We start from the raw sequence: 23,359 nt of genomic DNA, 5'->3' as shown, positions 1-23,359 counted from the left end.
GTAGTCCAAGAGACCTGGTAAAGCTACTGGTTTCGCTCGGTACATCCCGGTCTCTCACCGTCGCAATACGAGGGGAAGGGAGTTGAGCTGCCCGGTAAAAGACTCGGGCAACGTTGAAGCTGTGGCTCGGATCAAGGTATGTCCTCCGATCAGGACACTACATGAGGCTTGAATTACCTCTCAGTAAGGTATTATTGAGGGTCCTAGTAGCACCAGGCACTTAGCATATTTCCACTTCAATTCAGCATTTGATACAGCTTATCCATACACATTACATGGCTGGCACGGCGGAAGGTACTACCTATTCCGCATTTCTTCAGGCTGGAGCTCACGCTGGGACCTGGTAGCCAACAAACTGTGTCAGGTAAGGTACCTTTTGGATTACCGATACACAGTTCTTTCACCCCACCTACCACAGCGCGCCACCATTTCCCCGCCACGGCAGGCATCCCCCATCTTCCTGACAACCGTCAGCTTCAGGCAAATTCCTTCAGTGATTCAAACAAACACTTCGGAGCGAAGAGTGATTTCGGTGCTCGCTGTCGTCTTTTGACGATTTCTCACAAACAAAGCCAATTCGGCCGCCGGCGATTTTGCGCTCAAAAGCGCTTGCTTACTCGCGTAAGGTCCCCCGCCTTCTTCTCCCCTTCCACCCAGCCAACTTCTCTTGAAAGTTCCCGGCCGCGCCGCACGACCACCCACTCGCACAATATTTCTACCTCGCCTTCATCCTCTCAGCTAACACAACCTCTGCGCTATTCCCAGCCCACCGTCGCCCACCACTAGTCACCAAAGAGACCGAACGAGAACACCCTAGAAAACATGGCGGACAACGCCGAGAACGGCAGCCCGGCGCAACCCGGCCCGGAGGTGGCCCCGGCCGCGGCCGCGAGCGAGCATCTGAACGTGAAGGTGACCGACAACAACAACGAGGTCTTTTTCAAAATCAAGCGCAGCACGAAGCTGGAGAAGCTTATGACGGCCTTCTGCGAGCGGCAAGGCAAGACGCTCGCGTCCGTCAGGTTCCTGTTTGAGGGACAGCGCGTGCAACCCACCGATACCCCGGACACGGTAAGTTTGGCGCCGATTGCGTGGCGATGCTTGTCTCTCCCCCCAGGAAGGTTCAAATGCTAATTTCTTTCTGTTTTTTCTGTGTCTCGATAGCTGGAAATGCAAGACGGAGATACCCTTGAAGTTCACCAAGAACAGGTCGGTGGTTTCTAAGCGCTGATGGGGGCTCGGTGACGGGAGGGGACGCGGTCTGGCACTCAGTACCGGGCAACACTTTCAGTTTTCGGGACAGTGAATGTGACTATCGGCGTTTGCGGCTTGAACTCCTTGGGCGGGGGGAATGGGATGTTGGAGAGGAAGGGGGGGGGGGGGGGGGTTGGTGCATGATGCGTGGATTTTTGACGCTGTCTTTTGCCTGGAAAGGGTTTGGTCCATCTGTTCAGTGCCGGGTATCTGGCGCTTGGGAACCGTCATTCGCCATGAAATATCCCGTCTTTCATGTCCCGTCGAGTAGTACAGTGGCAGTGGTTTTCCAGTGATCTTGCCCTCATGAGCGCATCTAGCCGAAGACCAGGCCAAACAAGGGCAGTTGTGAACATGATTCTTCACTTCGCGAAGCGAGATTCTAAGACGGGCAGAGACAGGCGCCGCAGAAAACTTCTCATGTTGTGAAACCTGCAAACACCCAAACTACAGAGCTCCCAACAAACCCCCAGCCGTTGCTCCAGATCTGTCTCCGTGGTCCAACGACAAGACATGATTTGCACTGCGACATCCAGCACCCCCATGCTGAGCATCTCATCCAGATAATGACGAACGAGATTTCAAGCCTTCAGCTCCTTTTCCATGCACTTCGTGCAAAGCACCACAGTCTCGCCAGGCGCACCGCGACCTTCCATGGGAAAGATCTGCCCGTCGTCGAACCCACCATTGCAGGTGGCACACCGGAAGCATTCATCGTGCCACTCGCCGCCCAGGGCACGAATGTACTGGCCGATAACAGCGGTCCTGCATTTGCGGCACTTGGGCGCGCGACGCTCCGTGCGTTTCGTCTGGCAGGACACGCACCACGCATAGCCGTCCTTTTCGATATGCGTCATGCCCTTCTCAAACGGTTCGCCGCACTCGGCGCAGAAGAAGTGCCCGAAATGCCAGTGAGCGCCCAGCGCCACGACGTGTTCGCCCATGATGGGCGTCTTGCAGTGCTTGCAGCGGGGTGCGAACAGCTCGTGCCAGTCAAGGTGGCAGAAGAATCGCAGCCGCTCGTCGCCATCCTCGGCCATCGTCTGGCCGGGCTCCTCGGGGAGCACTTCGCCTGCCGCCCGGCGGGAAATGCGATCGAGGCGCGCAGCCCGATGGCTGTCGGGCTCTGGCGAGATCTCGAGCGCTTCGAGGGACGTGCCGCAGGCGTAGCATGTGAAGCACTGCGGGTGGAATCGCTCCGAGTAGCCAGCCAGCGACACGAAGCGACCTTCAATGAAGTCACCGCATTCGTGGCAGCGAGCTGTAGCCCGGCTACCGACGGGCCTCGGAGCTTGTGACCAGTGACCGCGAGGGCCGCCCGCCTGCCGAATTCGCGGGGCGCCGGCTTGAGGAGTGGGGAGCGGACGACTGGAGCCACTGCGCGTCCCGCCGCTGCTGTCGCTGGTGGTGACGAGGGCGGGAACGCGGGGGCCATCATCTGCTCCGTCAGGCTCGATGACGATGGCGGGTGGAGATGGGGAGGAACAGTCAGAGACCGCAATCACAGGCACAGAAGGTGTATCTACTGAAGTCCCGGGCGCGGCGGGTGGTGGCCGGCGCAGGTTCGACGTCGACGGCGATGACGAGGCCTCACAATCACCCGTAACAGAGATAGCAGGGACCGCTTGCGCTTGTTGCTGTTGCTGCTGCTGCAGCGACTGGCGGTTGCGGAGCGTGCCAGGGAGGAGGCACGCTGGGCGCTGGAGGCCCCCTCGCCCGCATCTCGACTCTTCTGACTTGGCGTCAGTAGCCTCCTCTGGGGGCTTCCAATCTTTATCAAAGCTTACGATAGGTCGGCCTGGATTATCGCTGACGGCTGACGGCGTGGGGAGCTTGGGGCTGCGGTCTTTCAACTTCATGCTCGTTGCCTGCCTGATCTCGTCGCTGCGGATCTCCATGCCGTGCTTGCGAGGTACGTCTCGGTGCTGCGCGGGTAAAGCAGCAGAGCGATCATTGATGGTGTATTGGGGGTTTCGAGACTGCGTTGGAGGATTCAGATGTATCTCGTACTTGGAGACCAACTTATCAGGTGACGGGGGTGAAGGGCTCATTTTCACCCCCGTGGTCGCCTCGGACGCGGACTGGATGCGGTTCAAAGGGTCCTTTGGCTTTGGTTGCAGGGGATGGACGGCATCATCCGGCGCGGAGCTTGGAGGTTGACCAGACGTCTCCGTGTCTAGTTCTTCCCAGATTTGATCCCCTGAGAACGGCTGGGGGGCGTCGCCGCTGACGTGCCTGCCCTGCTTGCTTCTGGAACGGCGCCCTGAGACCGAACGGGGCGCGGCCGAGAGGTCGCCATAGGACTTGGTGATGCGATGCGAAGCCGCCGCCCCCAAAGGAGGTTCCGCGACTGCTGGTTGGCGAGAAGAAGCAAACGACGGACGGCCGGCAGCGGACCCGAGATCGTCGCCTTCGGAAGAGCTCCCGGATACGGAACGCGCTTGTGAATCGCGAGCAAGACCAGTCGGCGCGACATCGCTCCCATACCTCCCGATGCTGGCTGCACGGGCATGTGCGTAGCTATTCTTGCGCAGATGCGGCCTGTAGCGGTAGGGGCCCCCCGGCTGCGGCACCTTACCCGGATTTTGATGTTGCCAGACAAGCTCGGCCGCTTCGTTTAAGGCCGCTTCGTAGATCCGCTTGTCTTCCCTAGCCTGCTCAGCATCTGCTTCCCGGTTTTTCTTTCGCTTGGATTGGTCCCTCAGGTCCATATCCTCCATGGCCCGGCGTAGTGAAAAAGCTTCCTCCTTTTCCATCCATCTCTGGCCACGCTCAATGTAGGTCGCACTGGGGACAACCTCTGACGGCTTGAGCGGTGGTACCGGCTGGTCGGGGTAGTAGTCTTTTCCAGGAGTCTTGGCCGAGTGTCGCGAAGAGACACTGGGGGCAACGGACGGGCGGCTGGCGGAAAGGGGAACACCGTCGGATTGTGTCGGTTGGTGGTAGCGCTGCTGGGGCAAGGACGTTCGCGATGGCGTGGGAGATCCGATGGACGGCCGGGTGGCGGCATTCAAGCCCAGAGCATCATGTCTGGAAGCCGGCGGCGGGCGGGCTCCCGCAGGCCTGTTAGTGCGGCTGTTGCGCAGGTCGGCCAGGTACGCGGCTGGCCAGCAGGTCAGCACCAATTCCATGTCATTTTTTGCCCCAGGGGAAGGTGGAGCTTGCGTACCGAATTGCTCGTTTGTCATGTAGGAAGGGGACGGCGGCGTCACCTTCCTGGCGGAGCTAGGCTCCTTGGACCTGCCGCGGGCGAACATGGCTGCTTCCCTGGGCAATAACTCTGCAGTGTCCTTAGCGTGATATCCTGAATCTCGCGGGTGAGCGGAGTTGATTGGGTTTGGAGTTTGACGGTGCGAGGGATTCCCAGGTGGGTTGGATCAGAAGGCGGATGGTTTAAGTGCCTCCACGACCTGCAGTGTTTACCCTGCTACGGTTTCGGCATTGAGGCAATGACGTTGCTAGGCAGAGCAGGCAGGGGAAGAACGTGACAGCAACGGGGCGGAAAAGGAAATGGAGACACGTGTGAGTCAACTGCGGATTGTTGAACCGAGGAGCAGGGCGAGCCGCTGTTATTGAATGTCGGCTGCGATTGGGCCGCGACCAAGACAAACACGGGTTCCCACAGCGACCGTCAGCCGCCACAGCGGAGTGGCAGCCTTGCGTTACAAAACCACCGTAACTCGAGAATCAATTCCGTACAGTAACTATTGCGTACGCCGTTCCGCAATGTATCTGACGTGAAATTGTTGGATGTATTCCGCATCTGTACCGTGTACACCTCGATTGCTGACCTAAGGTACCTTAGGTAGGTACCTGTAAGGTGGCCACCCGTGGGCTGCTCATGCCTTACGGATTACAGTAACTGTATTCCGTACTACTAGGCACCCCGTACGAAATACCAATTAATGAACATTACCTGGTAGTTACATGCCCTGGACAGTTGGGGAATTTTGGGCCTGAGAGAACAGGATCATGCATGTCACACGGGACCGCCCGAACACACAGCAGTTGAAAAGCCGATGAGAGACAATTTCTTTCAAATCCCAAGGGCCTCCACTAATGTTTACCAATCTACGCAGTTGTCGCTAGTCCGTCGCCTCCCCACCCACAAGCTGTGCCAGCTCAGGCAGCTCTTTTCAGCGACTGCAACTAACGTTAGCGTCACCTCTCGGAACACCTGAGACTTTTCCAGAAGCTGCCGCCGAAACCACTCACAGGCGCCGAATTTGCCCTTCCCCGCACTCGGCGCCCCCCCTGCACCTTGGGGCGAGGCCCGCTTCTTCACAGGCCCGTTATTCCCGAAGCGCCGGCTGGGCAGGAGTGGGCATGGCATGAAATTCGAAGTCTCATCAGTGGCTGCGGACCGCGGCGGAGAGATTTTACCAGAGCGTTGCAGGCACTGGTGTCGAAGTTCTTCGGGCGCCTTCTCCTGGTTATCCGTATGAGCTACGCACATGGCTGGGAGTGGAGGGACAGCGACGAGCCTGCGGTCGATGTTCGAACACGCCGAGCGTGAGGCCCCACCATGGCGCTGTTACATTTCGCGAGGTACCCGCTTAATGTCGGAATAGCGTACGGATGTGCTGCTTCGGCGGCTCCTGCGAACCCAGCTCGAGGCAGGCTGGCTTTCTGAAGTGGTGGTGGGTGTGGGGGCCGGGAACAGGCCGGGAACAGGCCGGGACCATGCAAAATATCCCCGAGGGACAGGAGACGAGGTTGCTGTGCTTCTGAGGACCCTTGGATGGCAGCAAAGAATTAGATCAACCCGCTTCCAGCGACTCTTCCTCGACGTTGCGTGGGGTTGGTTCCTTTCTGTGTACTGGTCACCCGCGTTGACTTTTGCTTCGTCGCTGTCTTCTGCCAAAGCGGATTGACGGGCTGCCTCGAAGCGAGTTCCATTCGCGGTGTCATTGCCCTGAATCACCAGCTTCTCCCGTCCCTGGCTGCCCCTGCCCGCGGATGGTTCTACCAGGTCTCGCCGATGCCTCCGCACATAGCAGCCCCTGATGGTCCCGGTTCCCGAGCCCCTGAATCGACGACAACCGAGGGGGTACATCTAAAGGGTGGCGATCTCGGTTTCGCCGGTGAGAAGACCTCGGGGTCGGACGAGAGCCCTGCTGAAACCGATCCGCCGGGGGAAGTCGAATTCAAGGAAGGTGGCTATGGCTGGTCAGTCCAACATACTCACTGGTGCACTATGAGCACCGCCTGACATCCCCCTTTTGCCCGCGTTCTAACATGGGTGACCAGGGTCGTCGTCTTTTCTGTGCTGCTGGTTAATGCCCATACCTGGGGTCTGAACTCGTCCTACGCCGTCTTCCTAGCTTATTACTTGCGGTCTGGCAGCATTGTCGGTTCCTCCCCGCTTGGCTTTGCCTTCGTTGGCGGCCTATCCATATCGATAGGTACGCCATACCTCTGATACAATGGTCAGGAGTTGCTCGCTAACCGTCTCAACGGCCAGCTCTACTGGTGTCCCCGCTCGCGACGTGGTGTATCGGTCGGTTTGGGACACCCCATAGCTTGCGAATCGGTGTTGTGTTAGAAGCGTAAGTGTCTTAACGACCGGAGCGACCTAAGACGGCCCCCATCTGCGCCCTCTACTACCACGGCGTGCTGACCCGCAAATCATCCCTCGTCTAGCGTGTCTTTCATCGGAGCTTCATTCTCAACGCACATCTGGCACCTGCTACTCAGCCAAGGCGTATGCTTCGGCGTAGGGCTGGGCTTCTGTTTCACCGCCACCGTCGGCGTGGTCCCCCAATGGTTTACCAAGCGGCGGTCTTTTGCCAACGCTGTGGCCACCAGTGGGTCGGGCCTGGGGGGACTCACCTACGCCCTCGCCACGAATGCCATGATCTCTCAGCTGGGTCTCGCCTGGGCCTTCCGCATCCTGGCCATCATAGCTTTTGTAGTGAACGGGGTGTGCAGCTTGACCCTGCGTGACCGGAACCATGCGGTCGGCGCCATCCACGTACCGTTCCACAAGGGTCTCTTCAAACGCTTCGAGTTTTGGCTGTTTGTCGGCTGGGGATTCTTCGGCCTCTTGAGCTACGTTATCGTAGTCTTCTCCATCACCGACTATGCTCAGTCAATGGGCTTCACGGCGAGCCAAGGTTCACTCGCAGCCGCCATGTTCAACTGTAAGTCCGAAGCAAAACTCGCCGCTCTGGGGCTCGTGCTAAGATCTCCCGCCCCGTGGTGTCCAGTATCTCAGGGCCTCGGTAGACCCCTCATCGGCCTCATCAGCGATCGCTTTGGAAGAATCAACGTTGCCGCCATCGGGACTCTGGTGGCCGGAATGGCTGCCTTCTTCCTCTGGATCTTCGCCGGGTCTCATTTTGCGGGACTCATCGTGTACGCTCTTCTCGGCGCGTTCGCCGGCATCATTTGGCCGTGTGTTGCCCCTGTTGGAGCCGAGGTTGTAGGGCTGCAGTTGTTGCCTTCCGGTATAGGACCCCCAATATCCGAAGCATCTCTGGCAATGGCCGGCTGACCTCATGTTCGCAGCATTATCAATCTACTGGCTCTTGTTGGTTTTGCCTGCCACCTTGTGGGTACCTTAACAACTGTCCGCTCTCCAGCCCCATGGGAACTTGCTGACGCCCACCAGTTCCGAAGTAATCGGCCTAAGTCTCAGAACCTCGGGAGCGAACCCATATCTCAATGTCCAGGCGTTCACGGGAACAATGTACATTGCCTCATTCTTATGCTGTAAGACACGCAATCCCTTTGTTCGCGGCACGCCGCCATACTAATGGTAACATCAGTATGGGTTCTGAGGAGCTGGAAATTGCAGCAGTTGGAACTGCTCGGTTTGGATGGCAACCCACAGTCGGATGCTGCTCGAAGTGGCCACCCCGGGCGCCTGCGATCGTATGTACGCGGCATGGCCGTGATTAAACGGGTTTAGGAACACACCTGATCGGGAAATATAAGTTTGCCAAATAAGGACTCTTTCATGACAGCCGGTTGGGCAATCGAAAATGAGTCTACGCTTGTGTGCTGCTGGAAGAGGGCCTGCTTGGCGCAGAAGCTGGTGGCTAGCGATATAACAAACCGCCCAATCCAGCTGGTGGCCGGGTTGGCGGGGAAGAAGGAAGCTTGGATGAGGACCAGCATCCTTGCATGGGATACAACTGTTAGAGAGTGAAGTCCCGGCCAGCATACCAGAGCCGATCTGGCTGTGTAGTGAGCAACACGATCCTCCGTAAGACTTGCGACGCCCGAGACCCATACCACCTCGGACATCTGCAACCGGCAGAGGGTATGCGTACTGGCAGGATTACCACCGGAGCTCGCCTTTGACACCCGACTCATCACGGCCATCGGCCTGCTTGGCTGGTGCCTCTTCCTTGAAGCCCAGATTTCTAAAATCGTCCTTTGCCATGAGGTTGCTGAAGGCTCAGCGGTTAGTTTGTGCTCGGCCAAAGGAAAAGGAGAGAAACAACGGGAACAAAGAGGGCAAGGGGGGCCGCTGGTGGAAAGAAGTGAGGGAGGCGCGCGGAGAGGATGGAAGACAGGGGCGTGGCGGCTGGTAATATACCACGTACCGGTCCATCCGGCATGTAAGGTAGGACTTGGCCAGCATGCGGCACTCGTCTTCATTGACCCCTTTGACCTTCTTGATGCAGTCCAGGTAGGACATCATGGCATTCTTGCACTCCCCTAATGCGCAGCACTCATGAGCGAAACATTCAGTCGCCGCAAGGATGGACAAGCACACTTGCCGTCGTGGTCTAGAGGAAAGCTGCCTCTCTGTGGCCTTCAACAGGAGACAGATGGTTAGCTGAGAGCCGTAGCAGGCACTCTCGACCCGGGAACTCACGGAACGGGTTTCGTTGACGGCAACGGCCCTGGGCTTCCAAAGGTGCTCATCTTGGGCTCCTATACTGGTACCGTACCGTCTCGGCTACGGCGTCGCTGCTGTCTGGAGCAGAGAAACGCGAGATGCGAGGACACCTGACTGCCGGTTGTCTTTGACGTGCCTCCCCGTGGATGCTGGTGAATGGGAAACGCGGACTTCGAAAGGAAGTTGGAATCCCAAGTTGCGCACTGTGCTGCCGGAGACTACCGTACATACAGTACCACTACCTTACCTACCTAGAAGCATTTGTGTATCACCATGGTGTGTTCCGTACAGAGCGAGGTACTGTAAGGTACCTAGCGAGGTAGGTAACTACCTGGTAACATTACCGACATGGTTACACTGCCGCAACGGGGTAACTCGGGAAAACTCGCCTGGCAGTTAACTAACGTGAGTTGAGGTCCATGCAGCGGTAATGCTAGTTACCTTACCTCCGTGCTGGTAAACAATAGCTTCTCCAATCACCCAACTGCCGCCTCAGGCCATAACGCATCTCGCACTTCCAGGTTTGGTGGGGCTGCCTGAGACGCGCTTTTCACTTCGCTGCTTGACCGTCTCGTGGTGTAACTTTGTCTGAGGGCCTGGAACTTGATCGATGCGCTGCCCATCCAGTTCTGTCAAGCCTCCTACTGTGTAGAGCTTTGTCAACCACCCGACAGCCCACAATTGCTCTCCTGTCAGTCAACGTCATTTTCTCAGGGCTACTCCGTACATCCGACCAGCCTACGACCAGCCTACGGCCAGCCATCTGCCGTCGCCCCTGGCTTCTTGTCGCGTCGACCTCCAGAAAGGCTGTTTGAGGCCGAACATTCGCCCGGCGACACCCACTGTCGGCTCATCTCGTCGCGTCTCGTTGCCCCTTCCCGTCACCGATCGACGTTGCTTTAGATCATCTCTTCCTCGTTGCACAGCCGCAGCCATGGCTGCACTCGGCGATGACTTGCTGGCGACCGTCAACAAGCTCCAAGATCTTGTGTTCAACACCATCGGCAATGACTCCCTAGATCTGCCGCAAATTGTACGGCCAGGCGCACCCTGCTGCCATCCTCTTTCCGCGTTTACCCGGCACTAACGGTGTTTCGTTTGCGCTTTGCAGGTTGTCGTCGGGTCCCAGTCGGCGGGCAAGTCTTCGGTGCTCGAGAATATTGTTGGCCGAGATTTCCTACCCCGCGGCAGCGGCATTGTCACTCGGAGGCCCCTTATCCTCCAACTCATCAACGTCCCCAATGACGAAGGCGATGATAATGCCAACGTGGGCTATAGAAATCCCACCCAGGCTGCCCGGAATGAGTGGGCCGAGTTTCACCACATCCCCAACCGACGATTCAACGACTTTAGCGATGTCAAGCGGGAAATCGAGAACGAGACCGCCAGAGTCGCTGGGAACAACAAGGGTATCAATCGCCAGCCCATCAACCTGAAAATCTTCTCGCCACACGTCCTTAACCTCACCCTGGTTGACCTGCCGGGACTGACAAAGGTCGGATCTCCCGGTGTGCCTTAGTTGTGCCTGGCTCTGTCTGAACTGACCAGAGCGCTGCAGGTGCCCATTGGAGACCAACCCACAGACATTGAGAAGCAGACACGAAACCTAATATCCGAGTACATCGCCAAACCGAACAGCATCATTCTGGCTGTATCGCCGGCAAATGTCGACATTGTCAACTCGGAGGCGCTGAAGCTCGCCCGCCATGTCGATCCCCTGGGACGAAGAACCATTGGCGTGCTCACAAAAGTCGACTTGATGGACCACGGCACCAACGCACTCGATATCCTGTCAGGCCGCGTTTACCCGTTGAAGCTCGGCTGGATCGGAGTGGTGAACCGGTCGCAGCAGGATATTCAGGGGAACAAGCCGATGGAGGAGGCTCTGAAGTCCGAGGCCGAGTTTTTCAGACATCATCCTGCCTACAGGAACATCGCTGCCCGCTGTGGCACGCAATTCCTCGCCAAGACCCTCAACACCACGCTGATGGCCCACATCCGGGATCGTCTCCCGGACATCAAAGCCCGGTTAAATACTCTCATGGGGCAGACCCAACAGGAGCTCGCCAGCTACGGCGACATGCACTTCAGCGGGAAGGAGCACCGGGGCTCCCTTATCTTGCAACTCATGACGCGCTTTGCGACGTCCTTTATATCGTCGATCGACGGCACTTCAACAGACATCTCGACAAAAGAGCTCTGCGGCGGCGCTCGCATCTACTACATCTTCAACTCGGTCTTTGGGAGCTCGCTGGAGTCGATTGACCCCACTTCGAACCTGTCGGCTCTCGACATCCGGACGGCGATCCGCAACTCCACCGGTCCGCGCCCGAGTCTCTTCGTGCCCGAGATGGCTTTTGATTTGCTCGTCAAGCCCCAGATCAAGCTTCTCGAGGTGCCGAGCCAGCGTTGTGTCGAGCTGGTTTACGAGGAGCTCATCAAGATCTGCCACACTTGCGGGTCCACTGAGCTCTCCCGGTTTCCAAGGTTGCAGGCCAAGCTCATCGAGGTGGTTTCTGACCTTTTGCGGGAACGTCTTGGCCCCGCGTCGGCGTATGTCGAGTCTCTGATAGCCATCCAGCGAGCCTATATCAACACCAACCACCCCAATTTCCTCGGCGCTGCCGCTGCCATGAGCCAGGTCGTGACCAACAAGCAGGAGAGGGAAAGGAAGCGCTTGATCCAGGAGGAGCGGGAGCGGCGCGAGCGGAGGCGGATGAAGGAGCTCGGTGCCAACGGCACGGACACCCCAGGCGACGAGGGGGAGGAAAACGCCGCGGCGGAGAAGACGGAGACCGTCGTAGTGCGCAAGGCGCCCGGGAAGGGCTCGCGCAGCCTCTCGCCGGCCGTCCATGACACGGCTGCCGGCGGCATCGCTGCGGCACTCAATGGGGCCCGCTCCTCGTCCCCTTCACGATTTAACGGACAAGCTCTGGGCAATGCCAAGGATACGTTCCTCAACTACTTTTTCGGCAAGGACGGTGCCATGGCGCCCGGAGCCGCGCCGCCCAACGCGAACATTGGCCGTCATGTGAGCCAATCCGTGGAGCCGACATTCAGCCAGAGCATGCGGCGGCCGGAAGAGAAGGCTCTGCGGTCCCCAATCCAGTCTCTGCGGCCTGATGAGGCCTTGGATTTCACCCAGGGCTCGAAGGGAGGCGACTTGGTAAGTAGACTGGCATCCCGCCGCTCGTTTTCCAGCCCTGAAGCTCTACGAGGGACTAACCACCTGATCCCGTAGGGTAACAATGGCGAACCTGCCTTGACGGACCGTGAGGCCATGGAGACGGAGCTGATCCGGGCGTTGATCAGCTCTTACTTCAACATTGTGCGGGAGAGCATCGCAGACCAGGTACCCAAGGCGATCATGCACCTGCTGGTCAACCATTGCAAGGACGTGGTGCAGAACCGGCTCGTCAGCGAGCTATACAAGGAATCGCTCTTCGAGGAACTTCTCTACGAGGATGATGCGGTCAAGAAGGAGCGCGAAAAGTGCGAGAAGCTGCTCCAGACATACCGAGAGGCTGCCAAGATCATCGGCGAGGTCGTCTAGATCGGCATGGCCGCTTGGCCAATGTGGATGATGCATCGGGAACCAAGATGCGCCCTCCACACGACTGTATTGCTGTACTTCATATTGCCTGTCACTCGAGGCAACGATTGCGTGCCGGGTTGGGCACCGATCAATGTATGTACACTGACAAAGTTTAGTTTGGGATTTTGGGTTTCGCAGAGCATGTCCGTTAGACAGAACCTTGTTTCGAGAGCTTCAGCGGAGCCAACATTGCATAGTACAGGAAGAAAGGAGAGGGCCCAAGCAGGGCAGGGCAGGGCAAGGGAATCGTTGCGTCTGTCCGCGGCGATGCGCTGGAACGAGATGGAGTGGTGGTTATGCCTCCTCCCCTCGATAAAATATTCACGTACATAGCAGCCAATCCAATCCTCCGTTACCCAACAGCTGCGATGCATGCATTACAGGACGTGCACTTCTGTGCATTGCATGCGTAGCATCGGTTTCCGCTATGCACTTGCGACTCGACGCAGACGGAGTTGGTCAGTTGCACTTGCAAGTGCACAATGCGGGAGGCGCCGAGTGGATCTTAGCCTAATTAGTAATAAGGTAGGTAGTTGATGACACCCCTGCAAGCCCTTCGCTGCTGCTGGTGGCTTCCGCGATCAAATGCAGAAGAAACGCGTGTCACCGGACGAACCATTCAGAAAAATTGCCAGTCGACAACTCGATTCGACACTTTCACTGCAATCCTCTACGACAAAAACGAAACACGCTCTTACCGTCTCTAGCTTTCCCACTCGACGTTGGTCTCCGCGCGATCCCACGCCAATACTGGCTTGCCTACCGTCGCGCCAGAAGGCTCCTTGGGCTTGGAGTGCTTGCTCACCTTTGTGTCCCGCGAACCTTGCAACTGAAGGATCTGTTCGTCCAGCACGGCCACAGGCAACGCCGCATCTCAAGATGCTGCGACTTCTTGGGCGCGCAGCTGACTGGTAGAACTTCCTTCTCACGTTTTGGCATACGTTGGATGCTAGAGACCAGGTTATCCTAGGCTCTTGTCGGCTCCAACACGATACCCAAGGATAGGAACTCCTTGGCGGACAACGGTTGCATCTCCGGCCGTTGTCCATTGCACGCTCTTCCCTACCTTCACTACCTACTTTTCCCTTGACAAGTGTTGTCCAGTCCCCCTCCTCCCGAGGCACCAGCTGCTGCTCTGTTCAGTCCGCTGGTGCAGCAGCCCTTCCTGCTGACGTTTTCTTCTCCCCGGTTCTCTCGTTCATTGCTGTCGCCTTCTCTGTGTGATGGCTCAAATCCCCGGTTTGAGCCGCGTGGCGGATGGAGATATGCCGGCTGACGTCGCTGACCTTGCTGCGGGACCTGAGGCATCGCGCATGGCCCTGGACGACGAGCACACGACACCTGATGCACCACTCAATGGATCTCGAGCCGCAAGTGGCTCGTCCATCCTTGGAATGAAGCGGAGGCTGCGCGATCCTGACGCGGAAGCCGGCCTTCCCGGGGCGGCAGGTTCCCAAACGCCTCTCAAGAAGACCAGGTTGGCCAGGGACCACAGTGCCCAGCCATGGACGGCAGCCGGCAGCTCGCCGAGCCTGGACAGGTCTCTCTTGCCTCCTGAGATCTGGCACCATATCTTCACTTTCTGTCCGCCCAAATCGTTGGGCAAGCTGTTGGCTGTCAACAAGTTGTTCAATCTTTATCTTGATCCCGCCTCGTCGTCACCAAGAGATGTTCCCGGCTCTGCAACCCGGGGCGTCCTAGAGCCCATGGAGCCCAATGCCATCTGGCAGGCTTCGAGGCGGTTGTTTTGGTCTCATATGCCCGCCCCGCTCCGGTCAAAGACCGAGCTCGACATGTGGCGCCTCGCATGCTCCCCGAGGTGTCAGGCGTGTGGCAAGCTGGACGCTCGGGAGAGATCCGGCCGCCCGGACCCCCGCCATCCCGGCCCCGGTCCAGAGGGGGTCACCGCCATCTGGACATTCGGCAGCCGCCTGTGCGGGTCCTGTCTTCTAAAGTCGTCCATCAAGGTGCGTAAAATTCTCGAGGGCCGAGGAGTTAGGCGCGGCCGTCTGATCCTATCTATAGGACATCGATTTACTCATATCTTCTTCCCTGCCATCCGCTGTTATCCCCGCCCTACCCTTCGTCTTCATCACTCAGGATCTCGATGTTTTTTCGGCTACTACGCTTGAGCAAGGTCAGCTCCCGCCCAGCTCCCCCGTTACCAAATGGTTTTCTTCCTCAGACGTCAAAGCTCTCGAGGAGGAGTTTGCCCAGGTCAGGGACATGGGCCAAGGGACAGTGGGTGAGTGGCTAAAGGGTCTGGACGGCCGAGGCAGCGCCCTGCAGCACGATGCATCAAAGTGGGAGAAGTGGGAACTATCGGGAGGTACTGCGAAGATGTGTTCGCAGCTGTATCCCGGATATGCGAGAAAGGTCCCCCTCCCTCAGCCCCAAAAGTTAACGACCGATGGATCCCTTCCTCCGCCCAGCCTGCGCCAGTCACTACCCCTCGGGCGCCACGAGCGGACTGCCGAAGAGATTGTGGAGCTGAAAGCTGCCAGGCGAGCGGAAATCGAGCGACGGGCTCTGCTGTTGGACCCGCCCTTGACAGCAGACGTCCTTCGCCACATCCCTTCTTTTCAAGCCGCCACACAGATCGTTGCCCGGTTCGACGACGACGCCTGGGAACGGCTCAAACCTAGGTTGTTGGCGCAGCGAGCAGATGCCGAGAAGCTCCGGGACGGCGAGCTCGCAGCCAAATCCGAGCCAAAACAGGACCGCCGGGAACAACGGCGTCTCGAGGTAACTCTGGCTACCACGATGGAGGCTCGAGACCGCATTGATAAGGCTTGGGAGGAGGCGCAGGCTCCGTTGCGCGCTAAAATCGCTGGGTTTGCGGACGACGTAATCCGAGACAGCTGGGGTAAGGGCAAGAAGGTCACAAGAGAGAACTGTTCCCGCTTCGCCGTCGATGCTCTGCTCCAGGTTCGTGCTCGGTTTTACGCCGAAGTCGCAAAGGAGGCCGCTGCGGCGAGGGCAGCCGGCAGGAAGCCTACCACGGACCCCCCGGAAGGGCCGTTCACCCAAAAACTGACTCTGGAGAACATGAAGTGGATATTTGACACCAAGATCAAACCCCACACCGAGCCTTTTCGCAAGGAACTCTTTTATTGCAGTGGCTGCGTGGGGAACTTCAAGCAGTTCGGATTCGAGGGGGTCATCCAGCATTACGCAGCAAAACATACCAATGCTCTCAGCTTGGGAAGCATTGTCGTCCACTGGAGAGCTGAGTGGCCGGCGCGCCCTCCCTTCAGCGCCACAGCGCGGCCTCCCAAGGCCACGTTCAACCCGCATGCCCGGAGCGGATATGCCGTCAACGGAGGTGCGCCTCCGTTCGCAGGTTACAACTACCCGCCCCAACAAGGGACAATGCCTGCGCCGCCGGCCGCCTACCCACCTGCGATGGGGTATGGATACGCTACGCAGACAAACAATGACTACTATCAACAACCACCCCATCCGCCGCAACCTTACCAACCGTCCCCAATTGCCCCCCACTTCCCACCGCAGCCCGGCTACGATCAACAGCCATCGTACCCGCCGCCGCCGCCGACCGCCTACCCTCCTTATCAGCCTCCGGTCATGCCATATCCCGGAGCAACTGCTGAGCCGGCGCAGAGTTTTATCCCCCCTCCAGGTGGACACTACAATCATCAATATGGGACTTACCAACCAGGTAGTACTGGTGACTCGTACGCTCCGTCCCAGCCCTCGGCTTTCCCCGATCCCTATCAAACCAAGGTAGAGGACATTGCCCGCAACTCCCGCGAGGTCTGGCGGGCGCTGGGCGATATCAAGGATCTCCCCGGAAGCGTGAGGGTTTTCGTGACTATCCACCATTTGGTCAAGAGATTCAGGTCGAGGTTCTACGAAACGCCGCCGCTGACTATGTTCATTGATGGTCTGTCCAACAACAAGGAGATGCGGCCCGTCCGCAACGTCAACGGACTCGTTTGCAAGGCCTGCCATCTAGGGCTCGGTAATGCAAATACGGTAGAGCAGGATCGGAAACGCTTTTCCCTGCCGCAGCTGGCGAATCACTTCCAGTCCAAGCACGTTGAACCAGCGCAGACGACGCCTGCGCCGCTGGACTGGGTGCTGGACATGGTGCTGCTCCCTGACCTCACGGTGCTGTCCCATCTCGCTTCTTCTATCAGCAAGGCCCAAAGGGCACTGCTAGCAGCAGCTATTCCGTCAGCCTTTACACCGCGACCCGTTTCTACGACGGCAAAGGAGCTTCCAGAGCAACAACAAGCCCTTGAGCCTCCACGGAGCGCCGCCGAAGGCTGCCAGTCCATGCCGGCCACTGCCCGCGACGCGTCGAGCACAAGCAATGGGAATCCCACTTCATCGGCGAACAAGGACGAGTCCTCCACTGTCTCAAAATCCATGGGTGTCGATCATCGTAGCTCGGCACAATCTTCCCTCATTGCGACACCCGGGGCGATGTCGGACAATGGCCATTCTTCGGCTGGCAACGAGAAGGGCGGACATTCGTCGCGACAGTCGAGACCAGTTCATGGTCAGGACGGCTGCGGAGATCATGCAAAGGCGACCGGCAATGATAATTGGGGAAGCCTCGAAGACACGGGTGGCCGGGGCGACCGAGTGTTCGGCCGAGGAGAGTCCACGACGGTTGATGAGAGCAGACTGCGCGAAGGGCAGGATGCGCGTGCCATGCGCACAGCGTATCCGGGAGTGACTACGGCCGTGCGTTTGCCTGGTTCCAACCCGGAACGGCCGGGAACGGTGGGCCCCTCTCTGGATCAGGCTTCAGAGCAGCCGAACAGTGAGTCATCTCAGCGGCTTGAGCCAAGAGAACAAGTGCCCCCTGTGAACGCGGACCAGGGGTCCAATATCATGGCAGCGTTGGAGTCGCGCCTCGAGCAACGGCGGTTACCCCAGTTTCAGGTCCAGCAGGGGCGATCAAGCGCCGAGTTGCCAACTTACCGGCACGTCTCTGCGGCACAATACGACACCGAATCGTACGCTCAACTTGGTGACAGAGCAGGCCGGGCTAGGTCTCCTGGTCGACAGCCCCAGTATCGGGCGGATTGGCTGAGAGTCGAAGGCAGCAATTCGTCTGGGCGGCAAGTAGACGTGACCTACTATTCCGGACCGGCCCCAGGGGGCGTCCGGCACGAAGCGTACAGCCCCGGGCGAACTCATCATGCCGAGTTCAGCGAACCACACCTTCTACGCTCTGAAGAACGGCGGTTCGGCCTGCCGGATCCACGGGCAAACAGTCGCAGCCACGGCACAGTAACGGCAGAGACTGAGTACTACCGGCATCACGAGGATATGCGCATGCCGCCGCGTCCGCCTATCGAAGCGTATGAGATCGTCCAGGTCATCGACGAGCACGGGGAATACTACATCCGGCGGCCGGTACGGCGCCTCCCAGATGCACGCTACGTTTACGACGAGAGGAGGGTGCACCGCGACATTGTTTCCGGTGCTGCTGCCGAGCCTGGCTACGCTCCTGTTTCTCGATCGAGTCTGCCCCGAGAAGCGGTTCAGGCCAGACCGGCGGCCGGGTCTTGGCCAACTGACCGGGGCGCTGATTCGGCATACTACGAGGAGTATGACCCGCGGTTCCCAGCCGCTTGATGGCGTTGTGTCAGTCTGCGAAAAGAAGCATAACTTGGTTGTCTATTTGCCGCTGACCCGCAGTTTTCCTCGTGGGGCCGTGCATAAAGGCAAGGAGTGATGTCTGTTTATGGAGCTCTTTTAACATCTAACATTGTGCAGTACATACAACTAATCATTGTACGTTAGTTACCTACCTGTTCTAATCCACACGTGCATCTTTGACGTTGTGCGTGGCACTGCCATGCCGCTCCATCATGGATTCAATGTGCAGCAAGCTGTAGTGGAGGTTGGTTCTGGGTGCTCGAGATCACGGGGTGCACGCTGGAGGAGCTGGAGGTTCTTTTTGGCTGTGCCTCTGGCTCGGCTTGTGATGCTGATCACTGATCTGATCCATTGGGCATGTTGTTTGCATGCTGTGCCCTGCGTTTTGCCGCAGCCTGCGCCAGTGGGCCGCCGTTTCGGCCCGCTGAGTGGCCAGCGGCAAGATGCACCCCAGGGGCCAACATAGTTGGAGCCAGTCAGCGAGCGCCTTTCCTGGACCCCAGAACAACCTCACTGCAGGGGGCGCGTTTCGAAACGCTTTCACCAGCTTGCTGGGTTGTGTTCCACGGGATCTCCTCAAAGAAGGAAACCAACCAACGAGGCACAAGGGGTGAAAAGAATGGCCTGGAGGGAGCCGTTTGCCACCTTGTCCAGGTCAGGGGTACGGTTGGAATCTGCCGCGCGGGTCCTTTGTAATTGCTGGCAGGCAGTAATCGGTGCATACTGGTATATATATGTACATTCTCCTCAAACTGCTTGTGCTACTTCTTTGTGTTCCCGCGCTGTGACATGTTCTCGTTCTTCATCGACCTTTTTTGATTGTGTTTTATTTAAATCATCAGAGGCGTTTCCCGGTTGAAGCAGCCGCCCTCTCGTTCCTTTCCACCACACGCGCGCTCTAGGTACCAAGGATACCCAGATTTCTTCGAGTTGACCTCGGCCATACATCAACATCATTCACTCACGGGAGAACGAGCAATATCCAAGCCTCCGAGGTAGAAAACAATGCGGACCCAGTATCTCTCGGTTCTCCTCCTCAGCGGGCTGGCCGCTGCGTGCCCCAAGGGGTCCCGGCAAGCAACGACCACTGCTGCCGCTCCCGCTGCGACCACGACCGCGGCGGCAGCCGGAGCCGGAAGCACCTTCGACATGGCTGCGGCCGTCAGGGCCATTATGCCGTCGTCCGGCTCGTGTGCCGGCGCTCAGTTCCCCGACGAGTGCCGGACGGCCGACCAGGCTGCGCCATTCATCGCCAAGGCGTGCGAGAGCTTGAGCACGGCCGAGTGTGCCGCCACCGTTGCCCTGATGGGCCTCGAGAGCGTCGACATGAAGTTCAAGCACAACGTCAGCCCCGGCAGGCCAGGCCAGGGCACGGCAAACATGATGATGCCGAATGTAAGTCTCTCATCCAGCAGCCCTTTCCCCTCATCCCCCCCTTTCTACCCCCCTCCCCAAAGTTTCCCTGCCTCGCGGTGGGAATGCCTGACTAACATCGCCCAGTTCGTGTCCGAGTACGCCACCGACCTGTTCGGCGCGGCCAAGGTGGCGGGCAAGTCGCCCAACGACGTGCTCGCGCTGGTCACGCCGGACGAATACAACTTCGGCTCGGCCGCGTGGTTCCTGACCACCAAGTGCACCGCCGACGTGCGCAGCTCGCTCAAGACGGGCACCGACGCCGGCTGGATCGCCTACAACAGCAACTGCCTCGGCGTCGACGGGACGCTCTCGGAGCGGCTCGCCTACTGGAACCGGGCCAAGACGGCCTTCAACCTCTAGATAGATAGTTCACGCGCAGAGGGCTGGTCCCGCCCGGCCGTGTTGATTTGAGCCAGAGTATGCGATGGATTTTTTGCTCTTCTCTTCGATTACATACACTACTAGCAGGTTTTACGTGGTGAAATGGGCATGAGTGCTCAAACTTGTCGCGCACCGGCCCACTCGTGCATTGTCCTAGGCCACGTTGGCCCCCCCTTTTGGCCATCATCGCCAAGTGCTACTGACCGTCGCAGTTGCGCAGGGCACAGTGTAGACGCGGTTCGGGTCCGACTCCCATGTTACTGTCCCGGAGGCGCTGACCTTGATAAACTTGTACTCGATCACCGTTCCGGGAGCGAGCACGGTTGTGACGGACCAGAGCGGGTTGCTTTGTGAATACTGCGATGCGCTCAGTGTCAAGGCACTGCTTGGGCTCCAGCTGCCGAGAGCGGATATGTTGCCGGCCCTGCCACAATCGCCTCCGTTAGCCCTTGAGCCACAGGGGGTGCAGCATGTCCAATCTTTCCTAACACTTACAGCTTGATTGTGTCCCCCCACGCCGTGGTGACGAGCTCATTGAAGGTGATGTTCACTGCCGACAAGGAGCAGGCTGAGGCAGCTAGAAGGCCATTTCCGTTACCAACTGTTGGCGTCAAAGTGGCCGACACACAATATCACTCTTGGGCCAACCACGCCAGGGCCTGAACTTACTCGTCGTGGCTGATGCTGCAGTCGAGCTTGACGTCGGCAGCGCTGTGCTGGTCATCCCTGCGCAGATACCGCTGCCCGAGAGCCGCGCAGTCGGATAAAGCACCTTGGGCAGGCCGTCGTTCAGGGTTACAGTGAGGGCTCCCGTCGAATCTGTGGTGTAGGCGGTGCAGCTCATCACGTCGATGAGTGCTTGGTTCGCCCCGAAGCCCGTCGCGGAAGAGGTTAGGGTGACCGTGACCGACGACGAAGCCCCGACATTGGTGAACACGCCCACGATCTGGTATCCCGAGGTGCCTTTGCGCATGGCAATGGTGTGGCTGTCCGAGTAGATGGGTTGGCTGCTGTAGGAGAGATAGCCGCCATCTTGAGCAATTGCTCGGGCCCGGATCTGGTTTAAGGCGGCAATCCACTTGTAAAGCTCGGAGCTAGTCGAGTAGCCCGAGAGCCAGAGGGCCTCGCGGTTGTTGGGCGTCGTTCCGCCAGAGTAATGTTGCTCTTGTCCCTGGTATATGATGGGGATGCCTGCCCCTTGTCAGAATAAGGGCACCCATGGCCGTCACGGTTGCGGGACACTGACCGTCTTTCAACATTGTGAATGCGATGGCCTACAACTCCAGCCGTTCCCATCCGGGCAAGATTATTAGTAAGGACAGATCTCCAACGGGCTCTTATGCACCACCCACATTCTTCGCTAGGGACTTCTCGGCCGTACAAAGTATCTGGTTAGCCACTTGTTGAGACAATGGACACGCTTGAAGCTCCGTGCTGCGCACTCACCATGTCTTGCGTGAATGACGCAAACCGCGCCACATCGTGGTTTTCGAGGAAGGACCCATATAGACTAAGGTCCAGAGCAACGCCATGGAGCGTGTTGAGCCCGGAGACGAGGTCGCTGATGCTGCCGCTGGATGACTGGAAAGCCCGGAGGATCCAGTAGTAGCTTGAGCCGGGGAGTCAGCATTGCAGGTGAGAAAGACAAGCCAGGGTAAGGTTCGTTCGTACCTGGGATAGTCCAGAACCCCGTTGAGGTAGTTCTGGTAAGGCGCCACGTACGACGGGTCCCCGTCAAAGACCTCGCCCAGCAGGTACACGCCCGCCGCTGTCGAGAAGCCTTGCCAAAAGGACGTCTCGACGTGCTTTGCGCTGTCGACTCGGAAGCCGTCGCTATGTGCCCAGCATGTCAACACGGGTTCGCATCGCGTAGTATTCGGCGGGCAACGGATGGATATTCAATCTTACATGGAGTAGTTGGACACGAGCTGGCTAACCCAGCGGTTCCAGATGCTGCGCACGGTGTCACTGCATTGCTTGCCTAGTTAGTAGGCCGGTGTCTTCATGCCACGGGGGGCCCAAGGGGGCTTGGGGAACACTTGCTCCTCGGTGCGCAGATCAGGCAGACTGGATGCCTGTTAGTTGGATCTTCTACGGTAACTTAAGCCGAGTGGAGAGGGAAGTAGGACTCGGGGTTCCTCCGAAGAATACCTGACAATGTTATCCCCTTGCCAGCAACTGCAGCATCATGTCAGCTGCTAATATCATCGCCCCTCACTCATCAGGGAGGGGAGTACGCACACCTCGACCGACGTCTGGTTGCTGTAGTCGATGGCGCAATATGGGTGGAAGTACGATGACTGCAGTGACTTAGCGGTTTGGCCCCTTGAGCCCCGGAAGTGGGTTGCCGGCGAGGGAGGACACGATCCGCACCGATGAAAAGGGATTGAACAGGCTGTAGTTTACACAGGTGCCACAACCCATGTATGCCATATGGTTGGTGACGATGTCAACCATGAGATACTGGGAGCAGAGCACCACCCATCAGCAAAGCATTGGTCGTGGCTCGGAAGCACCAAGCTTGAGTTCTCACCATGCCTCGGGCATGCAGTGCCGCAGCGAGCGCAGCGAGATCCGCCTCGGTCCCAAAAGCTGGATTCAAGGCCCAGATATCCTGCGCCCAGTATCCGTGATAGGCCGACCTTCCATGACTCACTCGTCAGCGGGAGCTCGGGCAGGCCGGGACGGTTCACGCGGCGGAGAGCTCACCCATCTTGGGAATTGCCTTCCACCTGCTTGACCACTGGTGAGATCCATACGGCGGTGAAACCCATGCCCTGGATGTAGTCCAGCTTGGAGATGAGCCCCTGCCATGTCCCTCCGCAGTAGACTTGGTCTGCCGTGTTGCAAGACGCCGTGGTCGACAGGTCGGTCCGGGCGAACCTGTCGGTGACAACCTGGTAGATGGACTGGCTCCGCCACTCGGCAGCCGAGAGCCCGGCAGCACCCTGCGAAGCTTCCAGGACAGCTCCGGCCAGGACAAGAAGGGCTCGGTGAAGAGTGCGCATCACGGGCGAGTTAGCAGATTAACGAGGTGATAGAGTTCGTGGTGGCCGCGTATACTCCAACCTCAGGGGCTAAAGACCAAAAACAGCCCCGGGGACCCCAACCTCCATATACTACTGTAAATAGGTCCGCGCTACTCACGGACACCCAGCACCGTAACGGTATCCGGTTGCTGCCCCGAACCGGTTGTCGCCGAGGTCGCGAAGCAGAAGCATTGA

General features: G+C 58.4%; 7 protein-coding genes across 7 annotated transcripts; 5 read left to right on the top strand and 2 right to left on the bottom strand.

Annotated features, from left to right (window-relative positions):
* The first annotated feature begins 177 nt into the window (after positions 1-177).
* THITE_2113296 (uncharacterized protein) lies at positions 178-1,256 on the top strand. Its single transcript, XM_003652104.1, has 4 exons — positions 178-364; positions 475-621; positions 766-1,071; positions 1,165-1,256. Exons 3-4 carry the CDS (start codon positions 823-825, stop codon positions 1,222-1,224), a joined length of 309 nt encoding a protein of 102 aa, XP_003652152.1. The 5' UTR covers positions 178-364; positions 475-621; positions 766-822; the 3' UTR covers positions 1,225-1,256.
* A 383-nt stretch (positions 1,257-1,639) lies between these two features.
* THITE_2113292 (uncharacterized protein) lies at positions 1,640-4,596 on the bottom strand. The gene has a single exon (XM_003652103.1). The coding sequence runs from the start codon at positions 4,509-4,511 to the stop codon at positions 1,836-1,838; it is 2,676 nt and encodes an 891-aa protein (XP_003652151.1). The 5' UTR covers positions 4,512-4,596; the 3' UTR covers positions 1,640-1,835.
* Positions 4,597-5,896: 1,300 nt separating this feature from the next.
* On the top strand, positions 5,897-8,651 carry THITE_2113289 (uncharacterized protein). Its single transcript, XM_003652102.1, has 8 exons — positions 5,897-6,423; positions 6,505-6,659; positions 6,719-6,803; positions 6,898-7,397; positions 7,464-7,703; positions 7,765-7,807; positions 7,868-7,968; positions 8,025-8,651. Exons 1-8 carry the CDS (start codon positions 6,236-6,238, stop codon positions 8,165-8,167), a joined length of 1,455 nt encoding a protein of 484 aa, XP_003652150.1. The 5' UTR covers positions 5,897-6,235; the 3' UTR covers positions 8,168-8,651.
* Positions 8,652-9,843: 1,192 nt separating this feature from the next.
* Positions 9,844-13,195, top strand: THITE_2113283 (uncharacterized protein). The gene is made up of 4 exons (XM_003652101.1): positions 9,844-10,139; positions 10,218-10,601; positions 10,665-12,272; positions 12,348-13,195. Exons 1-4 carry the CDS (start codon positions 10,041-10,043, stop codon positions 12,657-12,659), a joined length of 2,403 nt encoding a protein of 800 aa, XP_003652149.1. The 5' UTR covers positions 9,844-10,040; the 3' UTR covers positions 12,660-13,195.
* Positions 13,196-14,057: 862 nt separating this feature from the next.
* On the top strand, positions 14,058-18,314 carry THITE_119388 (uncharacterized protein; the record flags this gene model as incomplete). The annotated part of the gene is made up of 3 exons (XM_003652100.1): positions 14,058-14,075; positions 14,204-14,668; positions 14,727-18,314. The coding sequence occupies 3 exons, from the start codon at positions 14,058-14,060 to the stop codon at positions 18,312-18,314; spliced, it is 4,071 nt and encodes a 1,356-aa protein (XP_003652148.1).
* Positions 18,315-19,116: 802 nt separating this feature from the next.
* On the top strand, positions 19,117-20,253 carry THITE_2170113 (uncharacterized protein). The gene is made up of 2 exons (XM_003652099.1): positions 19,117-19,733; positions 19,839-20,253. The coding sequence occupies exons 1-2, from the start codon at positions 19,344-19,346 to the stop codon at positions 20,112-20,114; spliced, it is 666 nt and encodes a 221-aa protein (XP_003652147.1). The 5' UTR covers positions 19,117-19,343; the 3' UTR covers positions 20,115-20,253.
* Positions 20,226-23,143, bottom strand: THITE_152693 (glycoside hydrolase family 13 protein; the record flags this gene model as incomplete). Its single annotated transcript, XM_003652098.1, has 14 exons — positions 20,226-20,288; positions 20,340-20,559; positions 20,631-20,685; positions 20,805-21,326; positions 21,382-21,409; positions 21,582-21,744; positions 21,807-21,968; positions 22,044-22,088; positions 22,173-22,202; positions 22,287-22,313; positions 22,377-22,435; positions 22,509-22,598; positions 22,669-22,777; positions 22,845-23,143. 14 exons carry the CDS (start codon positions 23,141-23,143, stop codon positions 20,226-20,228), a joined length of 1,872 nt encoding a protein of 623 aa, XP_003652146.1.
* Between the last annotated feature and the right edge of the window lie 216 nt (positions 23,144-23,359).

The sequence above is a fragment of the Thermothielavioides terrestris genome, chromosome 2 (genome assembly GCF_000226115.1).
Source record: "Thermothielavioides terrestris NRRL 8126 chromosome 2, complete sequence".
In the NCBI taxonomy this organism is placed as follows: domain Eukaryota; kingdom Fungi; phylum Ascomycota; class Sordariomycetes; order Sordariales; family Chaetomiaceae; genus Thermothielavioides; species Thermothielavioides terrestris.
Note: the sequence above shows the minus strand (reverse complement) of the source record. Positions and strands in the feature narration are given on the sequence as shown.

Coding starts and splice junctions, on each gene's coding strand:
- THITE_2113296 (XM_003652104.1), top strand. CDS start 823: ATGGCGGACAACGCCGAGAACGGCAGCCCGGCGCAACCCGGCCCGGAG. Junction 1,072..1,164: donor CCACCGATACCCCGGACACG/GTAAGTTTGGCG, acceptor GTGTCTCGATAG/CTGGAAATGCAAGACGGAGA.
- THITE_2113292 (XM_003652103.1), bottom strand. CDS start 4,511: ATGTTCGCCCGCGGCAGGTCCAAGGAGCCTAGCTCCGCCAGGAAGGTG.
- THITE_2113289 (XM_003652102.1), top strand. CDS start 6,236: ATGCCTCCGCACATAGCAGCCCCTGATGGTCCCGGTTCCCGAGCCCCT. Junction 6,804..6,897: donor ATCGGTGTTGTGTTAGAAGC/GTAAGTGTCTTA, acceptor TCCCTCGTCTAG/CGTGTCTTTCATCGGAGCTT. Junction 7,398..7,463: donor CGCAGCCGCCATGTTCAACT/GTAAGTCCGAAG, acceptor CGTGGTGTCCAG/TATCTCAGGGCCTCGGTAGA.
- THITE_2113283 (XM_003652101.1), top strand. CDS start 10,041: ATGGCTGCACTCGGCGATGACTTGCTGGCGACCGTCAACAAGCTCCAA. Junction 10,602..10,664: donor ACCTGCCGGGACTGACAAAG/GTCGGATCTCCC, acceptor AGAGCGCTGCAG/GTGCCCATTGGAGACCAACC. Junction 12,273..12,347: donor GCTCGAAGGGAGGCGACTTG/GTAAGTAGACTG, acceptor CTGATCCCGTAG/GGTAACAATGGCGAACCTGC.
- THITE_2170113 (XM_003652099.1), top strand. CDS start 19,344: ATGCGGACCCAGTATCTCTCGGTTCTCCTCCTCAGCGGGCTGGCCGCT. Junction 19,734..19,838: donor CAAACATGATGATGCCGAAT/GTAAGTCTCTCA, acceptor AACATCGCCCAG/TTCGTGTCCGAGTACGCCAC.